Consider the following 21,171-nt stretch of genomic DNA (forward strand, 5'->3'; position numbering starts at 1 on the left):
ATGTGATTCCCCCGCTAGAGAATGTGCGTTCAGAGGGAACCGCACTACCTTGAATCGGTAGATAATCGTGGGCAATACTAGTGAGTGTCGGATATTGTAGCGAGTGTAGCTAATGAATAATGTCAGTTGAGAATGTGTGAATAAAAAAACAACTTACCCCCCACCATGCGATGACATCATCTGTCTCTTCTAACGGCGAAGTAAGATATGAGGTGAGTTCGTGATGGGGGTCGCATACCTGTAATTTGTGGGTGGGCGACGGCAAGATGGAGCTGAGTGATGGTTCAGTCTGGATGATTGGTGGGACGCAAATCAAAGGTGCCTTGAAAAAGAGAGATAGAAAGTCATGTGAGAAATTGATTGATTAGTACTTACCTTGAAAAGGCTGAAGGTAGCCTGATTAACCAATAGTGCAAATCCCGAAGACAGCAGTTTGATGTGGAGACCGACTTTGTCGCAGTCGCAGTTGAAGTCGAAGTCGATAATGGTTTGGAATGGTTCGGCAAGGCCGAACCAGAATGGGACCATTCGGGAAGACCTAGAACCGAGAACTGTTTTCCGGTCTGGTTCTGGCTGATGTGAGAACCATGGACCAAACCACGGAGAACCGGACCAAAAGTCCGATTTGAACCATGGTTCTGGACTGGACCACGGCAGCACTATTGGCAAGTAAGATTTAATGCCTATGTCCAAATCGGGTAGCTTATGTCAAGCGGGGCTCGACGATAAGTGTATCTGCCAAGGCTTATGACACCCGAAGGTTAATCGTAAGATCTGCGTTAATAGAAGGACAGAAGTCCGACTAATAACAGGGGCTTTGCTCAACGACGAAGTTGGTGAGTAAAGATTGAGACTACTATCTCTTGCCCAGAGTTGCAAAACTTTTGACTCGTTTTTTATAACACAACAACTACACAACATTAGAGTAAGGAAAAAACATGAGCAGGTATGGTTCAGTACATACTGTAAGGCTATGTGAAAACAAATAGAGAAATATGTCGAGGCTACATTGCCAGAGAGAAGCTGGTGCAAAACAGTGTTTGAGCACAGAGTTGCAAAATTTCTCACCACACAAAAGTCCTCGCGTCACACCATGTCACACCGCCGTTTTGACTCTCCGACGCCATCAAGCGCAATTGATGAGTGCTGTTCAAGGATTCCAAAGGTTTCGCGCAGCGCTGAGACTTGGATTTTAAGTACGTGTATATACTGTAAGGTCTTATATAGATAGGTATAATATATGAATATGGTGCAGGAATGATTATAGAGGGAATGACTGGTGTTGACTACAGTACGCGCATACCTTTTTCAGCATGTCAAACACATTCAACACAAATAGGCTACTGTAACTTCAAAACTCCATTGTTTTTAATGTAAAGTAGTGTAATAGACTCAGTTTCATATGTAGAACATGACCTGCTGAACAAATAGACACAATTCTGAAGTTTGAATTTTTCGTCATCAAAAATTGAAACATGCCTTCAAAAACTGCATTTTAGCGCTGATAGAGGCCTGTAGGGCCTTCGGGTGAGTGTAAACAGTATTTTGAGGGATGTATGAAGGCTCTATGAGGTATCTAAGACTCCATCAATGCAATTATTTCATTCGGGAGTCCTACACGACGGTGAGACTTGTATTTGTGCACCGCGAAGGCTGTTTGACGTGAATCAAGTCCTTTTCTGTGACACGTAGCGTGGCGAAGAGTAAAATCAGAAAATTGAACAGGATCGGATACAGGGCAACGGAAAACTCACCGATATGCATCCATATAGCGCCACATTTTACGAAAAAACCGACGGATAGTCAAGGTCTCACACATATCAAGACACTGTGGAACCAGGACTTTCGCAGTCGTGAATTTTCCGTCTGATGCTTTGCAATAACCTGAATGGTCCGTGGGTTAGTGTGATATGAATATGAAGAAAAACAACAATTAAACTCACGGTAAGAACATACAAACATGCCCACAGCTCTTGATATAATGTTGTATCATCGGCTTTTCGGTGGCAAAGTCCTCTTGCAATGACAGCGCACAATACATACAGCACCACTCACTTTCTGGTGCTGTCTCGACCTCCTCGGCTTGGGATATGTCATTATCTGACAATGTGTCTTCTTGCCCCATTGCCTCAGCCGCAGCAACTCGCCTCTCAGCATCTTTCTTCACCTGTGATGTCTGGCAGCTCCTGCACTTTCCCACAACTTTTCCGTGACATTGCAAGCTCAACTCCTGCCAAACAGATTCGCGCTCTTGAAGTACCGCCTTCATACCTTTTGGTTTTCCTCGCAATTGAAGATCAGGGTGGGTGTCAGGTACACCAACTGTTGAGGCATCCCTCGTGTATCGAGCTGGCCTGGTTTCGGAGGTGGATTGGTAAGGGGGATGATTGTGTCTCACATCACCCGCTGTTTTCCACCCGGGTTAACATTCATATTGTTGACATTGAGTGCATCAACCGCAAGACCTTCGTGTGCGGAGGAGCAATCAAAAAGCCAGATACCGACTTTCTCAGGATGTAGGTACTCGAAAATATCAACTGCAACTTTCGTCTGGTCCATGAGTTGGGCAAGGTCCCACCACGCATCGTGATTTTTACCAGGATATATGATTTTGCGAGCATCCATTGCTTTGAGTCGAGCTTCTGGAAGCAATTGCAGTTGTTGTGCAATCTGTTCTTGCGAGAGCATGAGCCGACCTGTTGGTTCATAGATCTAGTCTGATATGTGAATTCCTTGGCCATTCCCTTTTGTCTTTAATGGTTGCTGGTTGTCTTTCAACCACACCCGACGGGCGTGATCATTGGTGCTGACAGTGCACTCATCGTGTGCGAGAAGTATGTATTCTTTCTCTCCTGGCCTCAGGATCAGTGGAATCGGCTCCAGAGTTTCATCGTCATATTTGCACATAAAACTTTACTGTGGTGTGAATAAGTATTGATGTGCGGAAACCTGCGGAAACTCACCGTTCATATTCTTCCATCTGATCCAGGAACTTTTTGCGTGCCTCGATGACATCAGGGTGTTCGTGACCATCATGGTAAACCCCCTTCTTGACATCTTTACAGCTATAACCGAGTTTCTTCAACCAATTGATAGCTGTCCATTCACAAATACAGCTCTTTTTCTCAGATAAATCCAAGGCCGGAAGAATGACCTTGTTGACATGACAGCAGAATTCTCGAGGGGTGATGGTGCCCAGGCTCTGAGCAGCCAAGTATCTTCGAACACCATGCAGGACTGATTCATTTTCCAGGAGTGTATATGGCCATGTTTGGCACCTTTTTTTGTGAGCGGGAGACGACGATGGCACAAGAGATAGTTTTCATGGTGACGGATCTGACGTGCAAAGTATGCACCATCTGCTTTTCCCATCCGACGTGCAATAGCCAGACTGGCATTGAGACAGGGCCACTTGCAATTTAGATTGCGGCAGAATCTCTCCCGGAGCTGCACATATTGGGTAACTGCAGTAAGATGCATCACCATCTTGACTCTTCATGCTGCTGGCATATCTAACTTTTTAAGATCTTCCAGACACGATTTTACGATCTGGAAGATGTCGGGAGCAGGCTCGTCCTCGTCCTCGTCTATAAGCTCTCATGCAGCAGTGATTTCAGGTGCTTCAGTGACTTGTGCTTCTGAATTGATGACTGATTCGGACTCGTCATGGTCCAATTCTTCTTCTCCATCATTGTGAGCAACTTGAAGGTTTGTGGGGTTTGTACTGTACAGGACATACCCAGAAATCATCGTTTGTCTCATTGTCGGGCATATGAAGCTGGGGCTCTCCAATGGACAATTCATTCTCAAGCTGCTCCATACAAAAGACATCAAATTCAAGACCCATCTCGATGTCAAGGCAAGTCCAAAATCTTCCTCCAATGTTTCATCCATCATCTCATTCTCGGACATGAGTTGTAAATCCAGGGATGGTGTGCGGGTCCGTTTTTTCTGCATGTCACTTAGTTTCCTATCTATTTGGTGAGTTTTGAAGTTGATGACTCATGGAAAAGAACGAGTCCAGTTTCTGACATCCTTTTGATGCCCCTTTCCAATAGTTCTTCTTCCGCCAGTTACTTGTACTGAGAGTCCTTCTGATAAATAACACTTCGGTGGGACCCTGTCGTTTTTTGGCCTGCGGCACGTTGTGTTGCTTTAGACGTAGTGGCAAAAAGACAGCATAAAGTTTTTGCAAGGACACGATGTTTCTGGTGATTCATCTCATTCTTCTGCATCAGATTCTGCAGCTGACCAGACTTCTTCTTCGCCTGAATCATACATTGATTCACCAGAATCGGAGACAGCCTTCGCAGGTAGAAACATTGACTGGCCAGCCCTGTCGCTTCGCTCTGGCTTGTGCTGGCAGCTTTGTTGGGGCGTGGCATAACTGTCGTGTATGGGGCAAATGGGACTAACAGGCAAACAAAAAAAAATTAAATCGGTCCACATTTTGAAACATGGGCGCTTAATTCGAAAACTGTTAGACTACGTGGCTTTTTAACCTAGTAAGTATTTGGGAAATATCTGACGGGGCTCTGAAGTTCAAAAAAATGTGGTGCGGAGGAGTCGAAAAGTGTTGCGCGTACTGTAGCAGTAGTCGAGGTAAGCTGAAAAGTAGCCACCAGTTTGAGAACCGGATGGTACATTACTGTGCAAGTATGAATGTAATAGAGGATTATATGCGCCGCTCGTGTTGCTGGTATTGTATGCAGATGAGTGGGAATGTGGAGGAAAGGTATTGTGCAGCGAAGAAGTGGCTAAAATGGGTCCTGAAGTGGGGAGGGAATGCTTGAGAGAATATTGCGGGAAGATGAAGCAACCAGCACTCCGTAAGATGGTCCAACATGCGATGAAGTAATGGCAGAATTGGAAGGAGTGATCTCAAGAACAAGGACACATGGCAGGGGGGACATTCTGATCATTTTCGTCAGAAGGACCTTCATTATAAGGTCTGTTTTTGTCCAGTGCGAGAGCAGCCAGTGAAAAGGCCTGCAAAACGATCATTATTCTTGAGTTCTGGATGTGACTCAAAGTATTCTTTGATGGCTTTCAAGAGCTCCAGGTTTGGTCCCCGCACTGGAAATTTGGAGGGCACCTGCAATATCAATAAGATCATCCTTGTTCTTGGTGGAAAAAGAGCCCGTAAAACAAGTGCTAGTGCCCTGCGCTGCCTGTCATGCTGCCCACACTGCCTTCCTGGCTGCTGCACGTTCCTTCGCTTCCTCCTTCTTCTTCAGGGGCTGTCTCTTTTGCCGTCTCCTGCTCCTCACATTCTTTGAGTCCTTGAGCTGATGTTAACCAGCATGTGTTGATATTGAGAGCTCGAGTCTTTTTCTTTCCAGCACGTGAATGTAATTTTTTCTTCATAGTGTCGACCTCGCTTAACACCATTGTGCAATGTGCTTCTGCAGCGCAGACCTGTGATTCTGCAGCATGAACCCGCGATTCTAGCTCCCTCACTTGGTCTTGAAGAATGGAGATGTCAGAGTCTTGAGACATATTGCGCTGATTGCAGCTGTGTAGCGGCCATTGTAGGCAAGAGTTTGATGGAGTGTCAAGGGAAGGGGTAGATATAGTATGTTGTGTGGGTAGCACAAAGGAGGTGCCAGTCAAGTTGACCAGAGGAAAGTTGCTGTCAGATGCCTCGTCCTCGCTCTCATCATCTGTACTGTCGGACTCATCGTCATCACTACTAGTACTTGAGTCCGTACTCGAGTTGCTGTCTGATTCACTGTCTGAGTCATCCTGCAGTGAATCAGCATCCATGTTTGGAGGATGAGCTGGAAGCTGGCTTCACTGTATGGGGTAGGAGGCAGGGACACTGGCTTCAGTGGATGTAGCCATGCTTGGGGCAAAATCTCGATCAGTGAAAATGCTGGGATTAAACGGCCGAATTCCGCTGTTCTTCCACACCTTCGAAATGATCTCTGTTGTGAACACCTTCTCACGTGCTGCCATATACTCATTGACAAAATCAGCACGAGCCATCTCTTCACCAGTTTGATCCAGCACATCCTCACAGTGTTTGTACCACACACATTAGAGGGGGCCAAAAACACCGACATCCAATGGTTGCAGCTCATGAGTGGTGTGCGGGGGGAAGACAGAACAGCTCAATGTTGTGCTCAATTGCCAGACATCGCATCTCTGGTGTGACGTGTGATCCATGACCATTGTAGATAAGGAGTATTGGTTTACCCAAGGTGTTGCGAGTGGTGGCTTGTGGGATAAAGCATTCTTCGAACAACTTCGTGCATATGAAGTCATTGGTCCAGCCCATTGGGTGAAGTTGTCACACTAAAAATATCAAGTTAATCTCTAATCTTCGGACTTCGCATATATGTTGACTGACCAGATATCTTTATGTGCACTGAACCACTTCTTGTGATAGGACTTTCCCGCAAAAACAAAGCCTGGTGCAATGCTCGCACCATCTGCCGAAACACACTCAATGACTGTGACCAATTCCAAATTCCCGCTCCATATCTTATACTTCGGGTATTTACCACAAGGTACAAAGTACTTCTCTGGTGAAACCTTCCTTCCACCACCCTGCTGACACCCCTTTTCATCCATGTTATACATGTTTTCCCAGGGAATGTCCTTTTTGTCAAGAAGCTTCTTAAGAAGCTCAAAATGGTGATCAACAACAGTGCGGTTAAAGCTTTGACACTGTTTCAGGTCCAGAGCTGATGGCTTCCCCAAGCAGATATCCAGATGATGTTTGAGAAAGCCTCTGACCCACTTCTCGCAGGGCGTAGACTTGCCATGGCACAATGCAGCTGCCTTGCTTCAAATTGTGTGCTTGCTGAGTGGATGCCCCATGGAGCTGAGCAATTTAGTCCAGTCCACGAGTACAGTTTCTGATTCGGGTGAAAGGAGCTGCTGCCTGATATGAGCCTTGTGGTATGGCTGATTCTTGCCAAGATACCGTCGACGAAGGGTGTCATATGGGACTTTATGCTCTGTTGCAACAGCATGAATGTTAGGAGACAAAGAAGCATGTAGAACAGAGCAGGCATATTGAATTTTATCTTCAAGTTTTTGAGAAAACCGGGAGGGTAACTTCCTCTTGGGCATATGACCGGCTCCACAAGACTGACAGTTTAACTTTGCAGAATTGTGCAAGTTTTGGCCGAGTTGCCGAGCAGCGATTTGTGACTCCGAACACAATCTCACTCCTCTTGTCACAGATTGCATCTTGATGGTAGTACATTTGTGTCTCTTAACACTACTTAGTTATTGTGTCTGAAAAAATTAGAATGATATTAGAAGGCAATGGGAAACCACTAGTAAAATTCCCGAATTTTTTGGTGCATGTGGTGGTTTCACTCTGATGGATTGGCATGGAAAGTGCACATTCTGAGCAGTGTTTCGCTTGCCGCAAGCACTTCTCGTCTATTTTTCATAGAATAAAAAATACACACAGTTAGCTATGGATCAATCATCCTCTAGAATCATTGTGCTAAGGAAATAAGTGAAAGTTGAGTGTGCTACATTGTGATTTGCAACTCCAGGGCCATTTTGCAACTCTGGGCAAAAGATAGTAGAGACTTATCCGCAATGAGCAGATAAGAAAGTAGAGTATAGACAGCTGGCTAGGCTGAAGGGATTACTCTTGTTAGGAGTAGGAGGTCAAGAACCAAGTAGATTCAAGTTAAGGAACTAGATACATGGTAGCGAGTTATATAGAGGAGAGGACGTGTATTAGTGGATGATAACTTGTACTACCGGAAAGGAACTGGTCAAAGGGTGATACTAGAAAAGGAAGGCACATTCGAGGTGAGTCATAGGTGAACTGGAACATGCGGATAAGAAATGAGTCAAAGATCAGAAACAGGAAGTGAAACACGCAGGGGCACGATCGTGCAACTGTGGAGCTAAATATAAGTACAATTGTGTGACTGCACACCGAGTCATAGACCGAAAAAGGAAACAGGGTAAAGGGGATGCGGCATGCATTGTATCATAGGTTGCCGTCCGGATGGTAAGGGTAAAGGGGACTGTCCACAGGATCAGTCAGGGGGTGGAACAGAGCATGGGCATGCTTTGTCAGAGAAAGGGTCCGGCCAGATGTACTGGCTCTGCTGGAGCGACAGGTAGAGAGCGAAGGGGAATGCGAGGATGACAAGGATAACAAGAGCAAGGTCGGGGTAAGGGTGTAATGCAAGGGCAGAGATGAGGAGGATAAGGAGAAAAATGGTAGGGGCCCAAGTGTCTAGATGTTCTTGTAACATGCCAACCTGATCCAGTCATAGGTAGGCTTGTAGCACCAGACTATGGGATGCCACCAGTTGTCTCACTTTGTAAATCAGTCAATATTTGAGTGAGATATTTACACATTAATATCTGATGTTAGAATACCAGGTAGTAAAATACCGGCTGGAATACACCGGCCAACCTGATCCAGTCATATGTAGGCTTGTAGCACTAGATCATGGGATGCCACTGGTTGTCTCACTTTCACTTTGTAAATTGGTCAATATTTGAGTGAGATATTTGCACATTAATATTTGATGTTAAAATACTAGGTAGTGAAATAGCAGCTGGAATATACCAGCCAACTGGATCTGGTCATGGGTAGGCTTGTAGAACCAGATCATGGGATGCCACCGGTTGTCTCACTTTGTAAATCAGTCAACATTTGACTGAGAGATCTTCACTTCAATATTCTGTGTTACAATATCAGGTAGCAGAATACTGGCCAAGATATAAAAAAAAAGCTGACCTGATCTGGTCATAGGTAGGCCTGTAGCACCAGATCATGGGATGTCACCAGTTGTCTTACATTGTAAATCAGTCAATATTTGATTGAGATATTTGCATTTAATCCTAATGTGGGGGATACAACTATTACTAGTTTCTTACTTCAAGATGTAATGTTATAATACTGGGTAGTGGAATACCAGCTGAGATAAAAATAAGCCGACCTGATCCGGTCATAGGCAGGCCTGTAGAACTGGATCATGGGATGCCACCAGTTGTCTTACATTGTAAATCAGTCAATATTTGATGTTACAATACCAGATATTGTAATACTGGCTGAGATAAAAATAAGCCAACCTGATCTGGTCATAGGCAGGCCTGTAGCACCAAATTAGGGGATTCCACCAGTTGTCTTACATTTTGAATCAGTCAACATTTGATTGAAATATTTAAACATTGATATTTGATGTCACAATATCAGGTAGTGTAAAACTGGCTGAGACACAAAAGGCCAACCTGATCCAATCATATGCAGGCCTGTAGCACCGGATCATGGGATTCCACCAGTGGTCTCACCTTGTAAATCGGACAATTTTTGATTGAGATAATTACACATTAAGATTTGATGTTTGATCCAGTCATATGCAGGCTTGTAGCACCAGGTCATGGTATTCCACCGGTTGTCTTTGTGAATCGGTTGTAGCGATGGTCGCGGCGTTGGGCTCGAAACCACGTATTTTCATACTCACGTCAACACCCGAAACATATGCGCACATGTCCAAGCCACTCCATATTGGATCCGGCGCATCGGACCTTCGGACATCGCATCGGCCAATCACACTTCACATGCACTTGTCCATCCCGTGTCTTGTCCATCCGAAACTAGCCTCACTAGGTGTGTAGTTATTCCCATGCACATTTTCTGACATTCAGACCACATTATTACATGTCCGCACCACCTCATGTCTTATTACATGGGACATTGAACCCAAAATATATTGCTACTATCTTCGCCTGTAGTATTCTGGATTTCTATGTACTTACTTAAATACTCTGTAGTGACCCTGTAGCAATTATGATCCAGTAGTTAGGAGCCGTTTCCCAACTCTGCTGGATCACCCAGAATATTCTCATAGTTCTTAGTTGCATTGCTGAAATATTACCATTCATTCACTGTCATACTCCGTCACTCGTTATACTTGCGCATACTGCTTGCAATCCGACACTCATTATAAAGTTTCTGACCCATTATTGTGAAGTCCGAAAGTCCGAAATCTCGGACATCGCACTTTGGCTTCGGACATTGGATAAGTACCTTCAGGACATCATTTCGCAGCATCGGACATTTTGTTATTTGCATTACTGACACATTTTTACTACTAATACCAATTAGCAACCCCTATAGGATCGAACGCACTTGCTCTGCAAGTATAGCAGACTAGGCCTGTGCTAAAGATCTACCTAAATATTTGTTGTCTAGGTAGTACGATTTCTGCTGAGCCCAGCGGGAATCAGCTTTCTACATCGGTCAACATTTGATTAAGATATTTAAACATTAATATTTAATGTCACAATATCAGGTAGTGCAATACCAGCTGAGATATAAAAAAAAAGACTGACCTAAACTGGTCATAGGCAGCCTTTCTATGTGACAGATCAGTTAGATATAGCCTAAACATATGGAATACAACAGACAATAATATATTATACTGATAAGGGTCTACAGTCATTCTTTGATAACACCTAAGAAATTGGACTTAAAGATCACATACATACTGTATGCTGCGGTATGAATCTAAATTATCAAGAGGATTCATCCAAAAATGACTCAACAATGAGCAAAATGACATATCACAAGCGAGGGACAGTAAAAGTGACAAAGGTATCAAATTTGACATCTCGCTGATAAGCATCTGACACATTCCTGAAATTATATATTTCTAATCAGAGAAGTAGAACATGTTTCTAGTATACAGTCTTAGAAAATCTGAGATATTCATAATAATCGATCAATAATTAGAGGCAGAGTGATGAGAGTGAGATTTGTGGTACCAAAGTTCATCAGTAATGCACAACTGTCACTGCTTTAAGGCCAGCCACAAATGTATGCATGAATTATATTTCTGCTGCACTGTCTCTAATTGTTAATGGATCATGATAAATATCTTAGATCCTCTAAGACTGTGCATTAAAAACATGTTCCAGTTATCTGATTGGAAATATAGCACTTTTGTAATGTTTTAGTTGCTTATCAGTCATATGTCATGACTGCTGGGTATTGTTACATAGAAGATCGAGATACATTAATCTCAGCCAGTATTACACTACCTGATATTGGAACATATATTATCAATGTGTAAATATCTCAATCAAATGTTGACCAATTTACAATGTAAGACAACCAGTGGAATCCCATGATTCAGTTCTACAAGCCTGTCTATGACTGGATCAGGTTGGCTTTTGTTTTTTTATCTCAGCTGGTATTCTGCTACCCGGTATTGTAACACAAAATATTGAGGTGAAAATATCTCAGTCAAATGTTGACCAATTCACAATGTAAGAAGACCAGTGGAATCCCATGACCTGGTGCTACATGCCTGCCTATGACTGGATCAGGTCAACTTGTTGTATCTCAGCTGGTATTCCACTCCCTAATATTGGAACATCAAATCTTAATGTATAAATATCTTAATCAAATGTTGACCAGTTTACAATGTTAGACAGCCAGTGGAATCCCATGATCCAGTGCTACAAGCCTGCCTATAATCGGATCAGGTTGGCCTTTTGTGTCTCAGCCAGTTTTACACTACCTGATATTATGACATCATATATCAATGTTTCAATATTTCAATCAAATGTTGACTGATTCAAAATGTAAGACAACTGGTGGCATCCCATGATCTGATGCTACAGGCCTACCTATAACCAGATCAGGTCAGCTTTTTTATATATATCTCAGCTGGTATTCCACTACCCAGTATTGTAACATCAAATATTGAAGTGCAAATATCTCAGTCAAATGTTGATTGATTCACAAAGTGAGACAACCAGTGGCATCCCATGATCCGGTCCTACAGGCCTGCCTATGACCAGATCAGGTCAGCTTATTTTTATTTCAGCCAGTATTACAATACCTGGTATTGTAACATCAAATACAAATATTGATGGATTTACAATGTAAGACAACCAGTGGCATCCCATGATCCGGTTCTACAGGCCTGTCTATAACCAGATCAGGTTGGCTTATTTTTATCTCAGCCAGTATTACACTACCTGGTGTACTACTGTAGTATTTCGTTCAATTCAACAGTCATGTGTCACATACCCCCTTGTTGAAAATGAAATTTGGCACCTGTCATGGGTCACAAATACATTTGTTGAATCCATCGAGAGTGACAGTGGAAGCAATGTTCGAACACTGAGTATGTGTCCGGTAGTTCCTATAGATAAGTAAGTACTTACTCCTAATACAAGCATCCATATCAACTGTCGTCGTCGTGGCGCCAAAATGAATGTCCATACAGCATATTTGGTCAAAAATTTAGGATGTGTCACAGGTCACAGATGGATCTGTCGAAATGTCGAAAGCACCCAATATGTCTGTCACAGTCACAAGGGTGTGTCAAATTGATCAAAATACTACAGTACCTAGTCAACAATTATTTAGGTAGATCTTAGCACAACCTATGCTGCTATACTTGCAAGGCAAGTGCATTCGATCCTAAAGGGATTGCTAATTGGTATTAGTAATATAAATGTGTCAGTAATGCAAGTAACAAAATATCTGAAGCTGCAAACAATGTCCAAAGGTAATCCGATGATGTCCGAGGGTACTTATCCGATGTCCGAAGCCAAAGTGCGATGTCTGAGATTTTGGACTTTCAGACTTCACAAAATTAGGTCGGAAACTATGTAACAAGTGTCGGATTGCGAGCGGTATGCACGAGTATAATGAGTGACGGAGTATGATGATGAATGAATGGTAATATTTCGCAATGCAACTAAGAACTATGAGAATATTCTGGGTGATCCACAGAGTCGGGAAACGGCTCCTAACTACTGGATCATAATTGCTACGGGTCACTACAGAGTATTTAAGTAAGTACATAGAAATCCAGAATACTACAGGCGAAGATAGTAGCAATATATTTTGGGTTCAATGTCCCATGTAATAAGACATGAGGTGGTGCAGGACATGTAATAATGCGGTCTGAATGTCAGAAAATGTGCATGGGAATAACTACACACCTATTGAGGCTAGTTCGGAGGACAGGACATGGCATGAACAAGTGCACGTGAAGTGCAATTGGCCGATGCGATGTCCAAAAGTCCGATGTGCCAGATCTGATGTGGAGTGGCTCAAACATGTGTGAAAGTGCATCAGACATGTGCACATATGTTTCAGGTGTTGATGTGAATATGAAAAACCGTGGTTCCAAGCCCAGTGCCATGACCATTGCTACACTGGTATTGTAACATTAAATATTGAAGTGCAAATATCTCAGTCAAATGTTGACCAATTCACAAAGTGAGACAACCGGTGGCATCCCATGATCTGGTGCTACAGGCCTACCTATGACTGGATCAGGTCAGCTTTTTTTTTTTATCTCAGCCAGTATTCCACTACCTGGTGTAGAGACTCATGCCTCTCATGGTGTGATATTGCACTTTACACCCGCACAGCACATAGCATGAACTTGCAGCATTGCTTCCTAAGTTATCCTCAGCTATTCCCATATGAGGCCCTGCTTTCCCATGCATTGTGTGATGCGCATGCACCTTTCCCACACCACGTTGTAAAGAGTAGATCTGAACTGGGCTCTACTGAATGTGAGTCCCTAGTCCTGAGAGGTGCGAGTAGGCTTTGTCTCAAGAGACAACCTAAGAACTACCTTGATAATGCAAGGGAAGTCTTATACAGTTAGAGAGTAGACAAGATATTGGAAGAAAACCTCTTTAATGCTTGTCCGTAGTTCCGAGACTACTTCTGAAGTACCGAGAAACTTGTCTGATGCGACCAAAGGTCGTCCAGGGCTGCGAAAGTGTTGTCCGAAGTAGCACGATGCCTTCCGAGGCTTGCGAAGGCTGTCCAAAGGTCTATATATGTCAGTGTGTCGATGTGTCAGTATGTCGGTGCATCAAATAACAGTATAAGACTTTGCGCAACATCCGAAGGTTGGAACAACGCTAATCTATCGGGACTCGAGAATAAACGAAGTGCGAAATTGGCAGCGGTCTTAGCCAGACAATCGTTCCGAATGAACAAGGATCAATTGCGCAGTTTACGATTATACCGAGGTGACTCTACTAATTACTACTCGAAGTACGGGAAGTGAAGTGTCCTATCAGTAGCCAGCGAGCGAGATTATATCCTACTTCCGTGAGAGGCCGGAATCCGTAGGCGAAACTAGTAGCGAGATAAGCAAGTCTGAACCTATGTAATAAGCCACAAGGCAGTGCAAGAATGCAAGTATACATGTAATAAGCCGCAAATGCGTACTGCTTATACGTATTCCGAGACTCCCGACAGGATGCTGATGGGATTGTTATCTGTGTAGCACTAAGATGTAGTCAACATATAGTTAGAATAAAGGAAAATGTACCAGCGAAGTCAAAAGGACGAGGATAGGACATGGTATGGTAACTTGCGAGGTTCGGACGGGTCTCGGAACATGAGAACTGCCTGTGGAAGGTTCGGACAAGTGCGTGCGGCCTTCAGAAGGTCAAGGGAGGTCGGGGAATGGTATGAACATAGGTATTGGATTTCCTGGTTTCGAGCCCAGCACCGCGACCATCGTTACAACAGTGTTGCACATGCTTTCCTGTGCTCAAGCGCCCTATGGCGCCAGCCACCCAGACACATCCATCCACTGTCCACCAAGTTCCCTAGTGCATATATTTTTATTCTAAACTTATTTACACATTGTACCACCTTTATTTTGTCATGGACCCTTACTTACATATAGTGTTACATACTCAGCTTGGTAGCATTTCAGCTCGGCTTCACTGACAGCGCTTAGGTGCTATACTTAAGCACCAGCAGTAGATATCTTTAGGAAGTTTTCACTTTCCCAAGTTTTGGTTTCCCTGGAGTTGCAGTAGGAATTCATTTTCTGAGCATCAGAATAGCAACTCCCAATAAGCCTACATTATGGTAGCTATTGGCACTCTATCTCTCGCATCACATTCTCTATCGCTTTGCTCTACGCTTACTTCCATTGCCTTGTACCTCTATCATTGCTTAAACCACAGGTGCATCAAGCACACTTCGCTTTCCCATGCATGTGCACCGCCTTCCCATGCTTGCCTCCAATGTGTTCCCATGTGCATGCGCACTTTCCCATGCTTTGCATTGGCCAACTAGTAGCACCTTCCGCGTGCATTTCAAGACCCTTACTGCACTTACTTCCCCTTTAGGATCAAATGCACTTGTCTCGCCAATTATAGCAGAATAGGCAGCGCACAACCTACAACAATTATATATCAGTAAGGAGCATTGTTTGCGCCTCGCTGAGTAGTACTTTCTACACCAGTATTATAACATCAAATATTAATGTGCAAATATCTCACTCAAATATTGACTGATTTACAAAGTGAAAGTGGGACAACTGGTGGCATCCCATGATCCAGTTCTACAAGCCTACCCATGACTGGATCCAGTTGGCTGGTATATTCCAGCTGCTATTTTACTACTCGGTATTCTAACATCAAATATTAATGTGCAAATATCTCACTCACATATTGACTGATTTACAAAGTGAAGTGAGACAACCTGGTGGCATCCCATGATCTGGTGCTACAAGCCTACCTATGACTGGATTAGGTTGGTTGGTATATTCCGGCCAGTATTTTACTATCTGGTATTCTAACATCAAATATTAATGTGTAAATATCTCACTCAAATATTGACCGATTTACAAACTAAAAGTGAGACAACTGGTGGCATCTCATGATCCGGTGCTACAAGCCTACCTATGACTGGATCAGGTTGGCTGGTACATTCTGGCTGGTATTTTACTACCTAGTATTCTAACATTGAATATTAATGTGTAAATATCTCACTCAAATATTGACTGATTTACAAAGCGAGACAACTGGTGGCATCCTATGATCTGGTGTACAGATTCGCACTATTGCAGGTCTGCAACACGTTATACTTCAGTGCATACCACCCGGGTTCACAGCACCAACTCGCAGCATCATTCCCTAGCCTTTTCCCAGCTATTTCCATATCAGGCAACACTTTCCCGTGTGCATGATGTTCTCGTGCTCGCGCATCGCTCGCTTTCCTGCGCTTTCATTGCCCTATCATCCAGGAGCATCCACCCACTGTCCAGCAAGTCTCCCTGGTATGTATTTTCGCTTTTATTCAATATGGCAACATATTAGAGCATGGACCCTGACTTACATACCTTATTACATACATTATCTCACACTTGGCTCACTTAGCGAGACACATATATAGGTCGGCATTTTTCACCCTTACCACATTACACCACTCCTTACCTTAGTGGAGTTCCCTCATGATGTCCATAGCCAGATTCAGAATTTATTAGCAGTCTTTTGTTTTCATTGAGCCCTTGTTTATTGCTCATTGCATTTCACATTTTCACTATTTCACATTTCACATTCCCGTGCCTTGCGTGCACATCGCTCGCTTCACACAGCCGCTGCGCGACTGTGGATTTGTCTTCTTTGCTTCCCCTTGGATCGAACGCACTTGTCCCTGCACTGATCACTATATCAGCTTCTTGTGTCCCTCCCCTTGCATTTACCATTTGACCTAGAGCTGAGTTGATTCACCTTCACTGGTGCTACAAGCCTACCTATGACCAGATCTGGTTGGCACCTCTTTTTCCGGCTGACTATATTTTGGCCCATCTGTCTCTATTGTACCTAATAATACCTCGGCCCACTCATCTCCATTGTATACTCCATTCACTATATTTGGCCCATCACTTTCCATCCAGTATATACTACCCTTGGCCCATCCCTTTCCATCAGGTACACTACACTTGGCCCATCTCTTTCAATTGGGTACACACTACCATCAGCCCATCTCTTTCAATTGGCTATACACTACACTTGGCCCACCCATATATATTGGTACAATTTCAGCCATGGGTCCATGTGGGATGATCTGTCTGCCTTGGTATATTGTCACCCTTGGCTGCCCATCTGAGACAGGATCCAGTTACTGTATTATGTGACACTTTATAAGGTTGGTGAAATATTTTCAAGGGCATACAAGGGTGTTTATACAGGCATACATCATAAGTAACAATATAAAAGCTCGCCATAATCATCTGCCTCATCCTCATCATCCTCCCTATTCTTGGCCTCCAGAATAGCATCATCTACCTCACTTATGGCACCTCCATCATGCCCCCCATCTTCATCTTTGTCCTCATCACTTTCTTCAATCTCCTTAATGCCATCATACTCATATTTTTTCATCTCATCCTCATCTGCCTCCTTATTCAAATCAAGCCTAGCTGCTCCACACCTTCAATCTTGGTATTCTCCATCTCAGCATCACTATGCAACTCTCCCTCATCCAAATCAAACTCTGCATCTTCAATCTTCATATCATTCATCTCATTATTGAACTTTTCTTTAGCATTGGTCTTCCCTCCCTCATCCAACTTGTCACAGTCTAATAATAACCAATCTGGTGGCTTGCTGGGTGGATTTGTGTCTGACTCCACCTGTCACGAGTACCTTTAACGAACCATTATTCTTTCTTGAATCTTCCTAAGTGTCAATACACAGCACCTAAGATAAACCCTAACCCTACTTTGAAAATGTCTGTTATTCCCGAAATACCTTTAGCGCCCACGACACGTGTCTTTGATGTGACTGATGAAGAAGACAAGTTCTTTGATTGTGAATAGATTAGATTAGATACGATAAGATAAGATATGGTCACGTGATGCTTCTTTAATATTCTATGATGTTCTATGATACGATTCCCTTTCTCTTTTTATGATTGGCTAGTAGTTGTAACTCAGTTTCAATCTCCGTTTCAATAGTTGTATATAGGTAGCATGTCTTGGTCGATAGTTCTTTAGTTCAAACCTCTTGTATCTACACTGTAGCAATCCAAGACGTTCTTGCTCATCATCCTCTCTGTTGTGATAACCTTTGTTTGAGTCCTAGTCTCTGCCCAACATTAATTCGTTATTGGGTTGTGACATTAGGTTTGAACTATAGGAGACTCCGACTCTCGCATACCGCTCGCATCCACCACTACACGTTTTCCTTTGCCCGACCTAAACAGTCGCGATCATTTTTCTGAAACCCATCCTTTTGCTCGCTTGAGCTTTTCACGAATAGCCTTTATTAGTTAGTAGTCCTATACCAGGCCCTGCCTTACATTGCAGCCACCAGTATACAGGAGGTGTTGACGACATTAGGCGTCTCGCTACAACTTTGAGTGCTGGCCCAAGACCCTGCCTGCTCAATGTTACTATAGTTTCTTTCATACCTACATCTTTCTTCATACGCATGTAGAACCTTTCATTAAGTCTAGTGGAACTGTCGCATCTGCGGATAGTCCTACCATCAGTTACCACGAGGATTTAGATATGGGATTCTAGTGAGACTCGCACTTGTAAGCTTCGGCTGGAAGAGTGATAACTTGTCCTAGACCTGTACCCTTTCGGTGACTGAGAAGTAGCACACACGAAGCACACAGTGTTTTTCCCACTTAACAAAGCATAGTTTTACGTATCTCTTTCTAGTTAGTAATTAGGGAAGTGTCAGTCAGGGTTGACAAAAGAACCCTTTGACCCTAAAGGACGAGGTTGATCCAGTTAGTACTGGGGACCCCTTTAGCTTTCCATTTTACGTATCCTTTTTCCCTCTCCCTTTTCATCATCTTTCCTATCCGGAAGAGCCGTTATGACCCGCTCTTCAACAGTCATTAGTGAATCGGATTCCAGAAAGCACCTGGCACTATGGCTGAAGTTGCAGAAGCTACCATGGGACCCGCTGAAAACCCCCAAGAACCACAAGAACAAGGGGAACTGGGACCACAAGGTATCGCTATGCCGATAGAATTCACCAACTATGTACAGAATGCCATCACCATGGCAACACATGATCTGTACATAAGGACACAAGAACTCCTAAACCATAACAACACACTTCGAGCACAGAATGCAACACAAGAGCTTCAACTCAGAACCCAAAACGCACAGATAGAGGAACTGAAGAAGAAGCTTGAGAGATTTGCACAAGCACTGAATACTTCGCAAGTCAAATTGTCAAAGCCCACAGAATTTACCAGAGACAAAGATTCGATCTCCGTTGAAGTCTACGCTACTCAATTGTCATTATATATGTCACAGTGGCCGTTGATCACAGACAGGCAGAAGATTACAACTGCCCTGTCTTTCCTTAAAGGATCTGCTGCTAAATGGGCGCAGAAATATGTTATTGAGCTTGACACCAAGCCAACATCCTTTGAGGATTGGTCAAAAGAATTCGAGACCATGTGGGGACAAGACGACAGAGAAGGAAAGGCTGTCAGGGAGTTGGAAACCCTGAAGCAAGGATCTTCATCAGTGCCTCGAATATGCAGCAGCTTTCAAACAGAAGGCTGCACTCACCAAATACTCCGACTACGACCTCCGCCTCAAATTCCGATCTGGTCTACAAACCCGGATCAAGGAGCAACTCGCTCATATCCCAGCGTCTGAGAAAGACACCCTCAAGAAGCTCATCAATTACTCCATACAGATTGGACGTAACTACGAAGAACTAGACACTGAGAAGAAGAAGGGAAATTGGTGGACCCCTAACAAGGAAGCCAAAACCTTCAATAACCCAAGGCAGGCTGGTCCTAGCAAAGACAGTGACACTATGGATGTGGACTCTGGCAAGCAGAGGGGATCTCCCAAACCCCAAGGAAAGCCTGGTGCTTTCACCTGCTACCGCTGTGGAGAACAAGGCCACATAGCGAGAAACTGTAAAGGTGCGCCAAAAGCGCAAGTCAAAGCGGCTGCAGTTGTCGAAGAAAACTCCGCGCCGAAGTGGTTCACAGATTGGATCGCTTCTAACAAAGGCAAGGATTTTTAAAGGGGTTGAAGTCAAAGTCTGCAGACCTAGACCCGAACAATCGTTTCTCTATTCTTTCTACGTTTCAAGATGTATCAGAAGTACATATTAGATCCAAATCTGAGCATTTTTATATTCCGATAACGTTGAAAGGAAAGAACCGACAAGCAGACGTAAAAGCACTTGTGGATTGCGGTGCATCAACATTATTTATCAGTGAGAAGTTTGTTGAAAAGAACAGTGTGAAATGCCGTAAACTATTAAGACCTATTTCAGTCAAGAACATTGATGGATCACTAAATGCCGCTGGATCAATGACTCATTTTGCAGAACTAGGTCTAAAGATTGGTAATCATGAAGAAGAGAAAGCAGCCTTCATGGTTACAGACTTAGGAAGTGATGATGTTATTATCGGCATAGATTGGCTGAGATATCATAATCCAGAGATAGACTGGAACGCAGGACGATTTGCACTTTCTCGATGTCCTGTAAAATGTGAAACAAAAAAGGAAAAAAGACAAAAAAAGATAGATGACGTACCTGGTCTGATTCCTACGGACGATGAAGACGAGGATGAAGAAGATATGTCGATGAAGAGGGCGACGGTTGAGGAAATAGAAGACAAAGAAAGTCCAGAGAGACTATGGATTCGTTATAAAGCCTCGGTTGCCACGGAGCAGAAGGTAGCAGAAGAAGCTACTAAGAAGAAGCAGTCAGTAGAAGAAATGGTACCTGATTGGCTTCATGATTACCTGGGAGTTTTCTCAGAAGAAGAATCTAAGCGCTTCCCTGAAAGAAAGAAGTGGGATCATGCGATAGATCTTAAAGATGAGGGCGATCTTCCACCAAATGCGAAACCCTATCCGTTGTCACCCAAAGAGATGGATACACTAAAGGAATGGTTGAAAACCAAAACTACACTAGGACATATCAGAAATTCACAATCTCCAGTAGCAGCACCTTTCTTCTTTGTGGCCAAAAAAGATGGCAAGTTAAGACCGGTGATGGACTATAGAAAGCTCAATGAGAAGACGGTTAAAAATGCATATCCGCTACCGAGATCTCAAGATTTAATTGATGCTTTAACCGGTGCCACAATGTACTCTAAGATGGATGTACGATGGGGGTACAACAATATTCACATGAAAGAAGGAGATGAGTGGAAGGTGGCCTTCAAAACACTGTTTGGTCACCACGAACCAACCGTGATGTATTTTGGACTCACAAACTCGCCTGCAACCTTCCAAACTATGATGAATGAAATTCTGAGAGACCTAATAGATGGCAAAACAGTAGTCGTCTACATTGATGATATAATGGTCTTTACGAATGGAAATAGGGAGCAACACCGAAAGGTGGTATGAGAAGTCCTAAAACGGTTAAAGGAGAATGACCTGTTCTTGA

The 21,171-nt window shown here is 43.5% G+C and overlaps 3 protein-coding genes across 3 annotated transcripts; all 3 read right to left on the reverse strand.

Moving 5' to 3' along the window:
* Nucleotides 1–5,154: 5,154 nt before the first annotated feature.
* On the reverse strand, nucleotides 5,155–5,988 carry EDB93DRAFT_1255194 (uncharacterized protein; the record flags this gene model as incomplete). The annotated part of the gene is made up of 2 exons (XM_041453742.1): nucleotides 5,155–5,731; nucleotides 5,798–5,988. The coding sequence occupies 2 exons, from the start codon at nucleotides 5,986–5,988 to the stop codon at nucleotides 5,155–5,157; spliced, it is 768 nt and encodes a 255-aa protein (XP_041302832.1).
* Nucleotides 5,989–6,792: 804 nt separating this feature from the next.
* On the reverse strand, nucleotides 6,793–7,041 carry EDB93DRAFT_1057976 (uncharacterized protein; the record flags this gene model as incomplete). The annotated part of the gene is made up of 1 exon (XM_041444776.1): nucleotides 6,793–7,041. A coding segment is annotated over one exon (249 nt), but the record flags the coding sequence as incomplete, so codon positions are not given.
* A 9,715-nt stretch (nucleotides 7,042–16,756) lies between these two features.
* Nucleotides 16,757–17,303, reverse strand: EDB93DRAFT_1107859 (uncharacterized protein; the record flags this gene model as incomplete). The annotated part of the gene is made up of 3 exons (XM_041447776.1): nucleotides 16,757–16,884; nucleotides 16,989–17,201; nucleotides 17,246–17,303. The coding sequence occupies 3 exons, from the start codon at nucleotides 17,301–17,303 to the stop codon at nucleotides 16,757–16,759; spliced, it is 399 nt and encodes a 132-aa protein (XP_041302834.1).
* Between the last annotated feature and the right edge of the window lie 3,868 nt (nucleotides 17,304–21,171).

Source organism: Suillus bovinus (genome assembly GCF_016758785.1).
Source record: "Suillus bovinus strain UH-Sbo-P2 chromosome Unknown EDB93scaffold_87, whole genome shotgun sequence".
NCBI classification, from domain to species: domain Eukaryota; kingdom Fungi; phylum Basidiomycota; class Agaricomycetes; order Boletales; family Suillaceae; genus Suillus; species Suillus bovinus.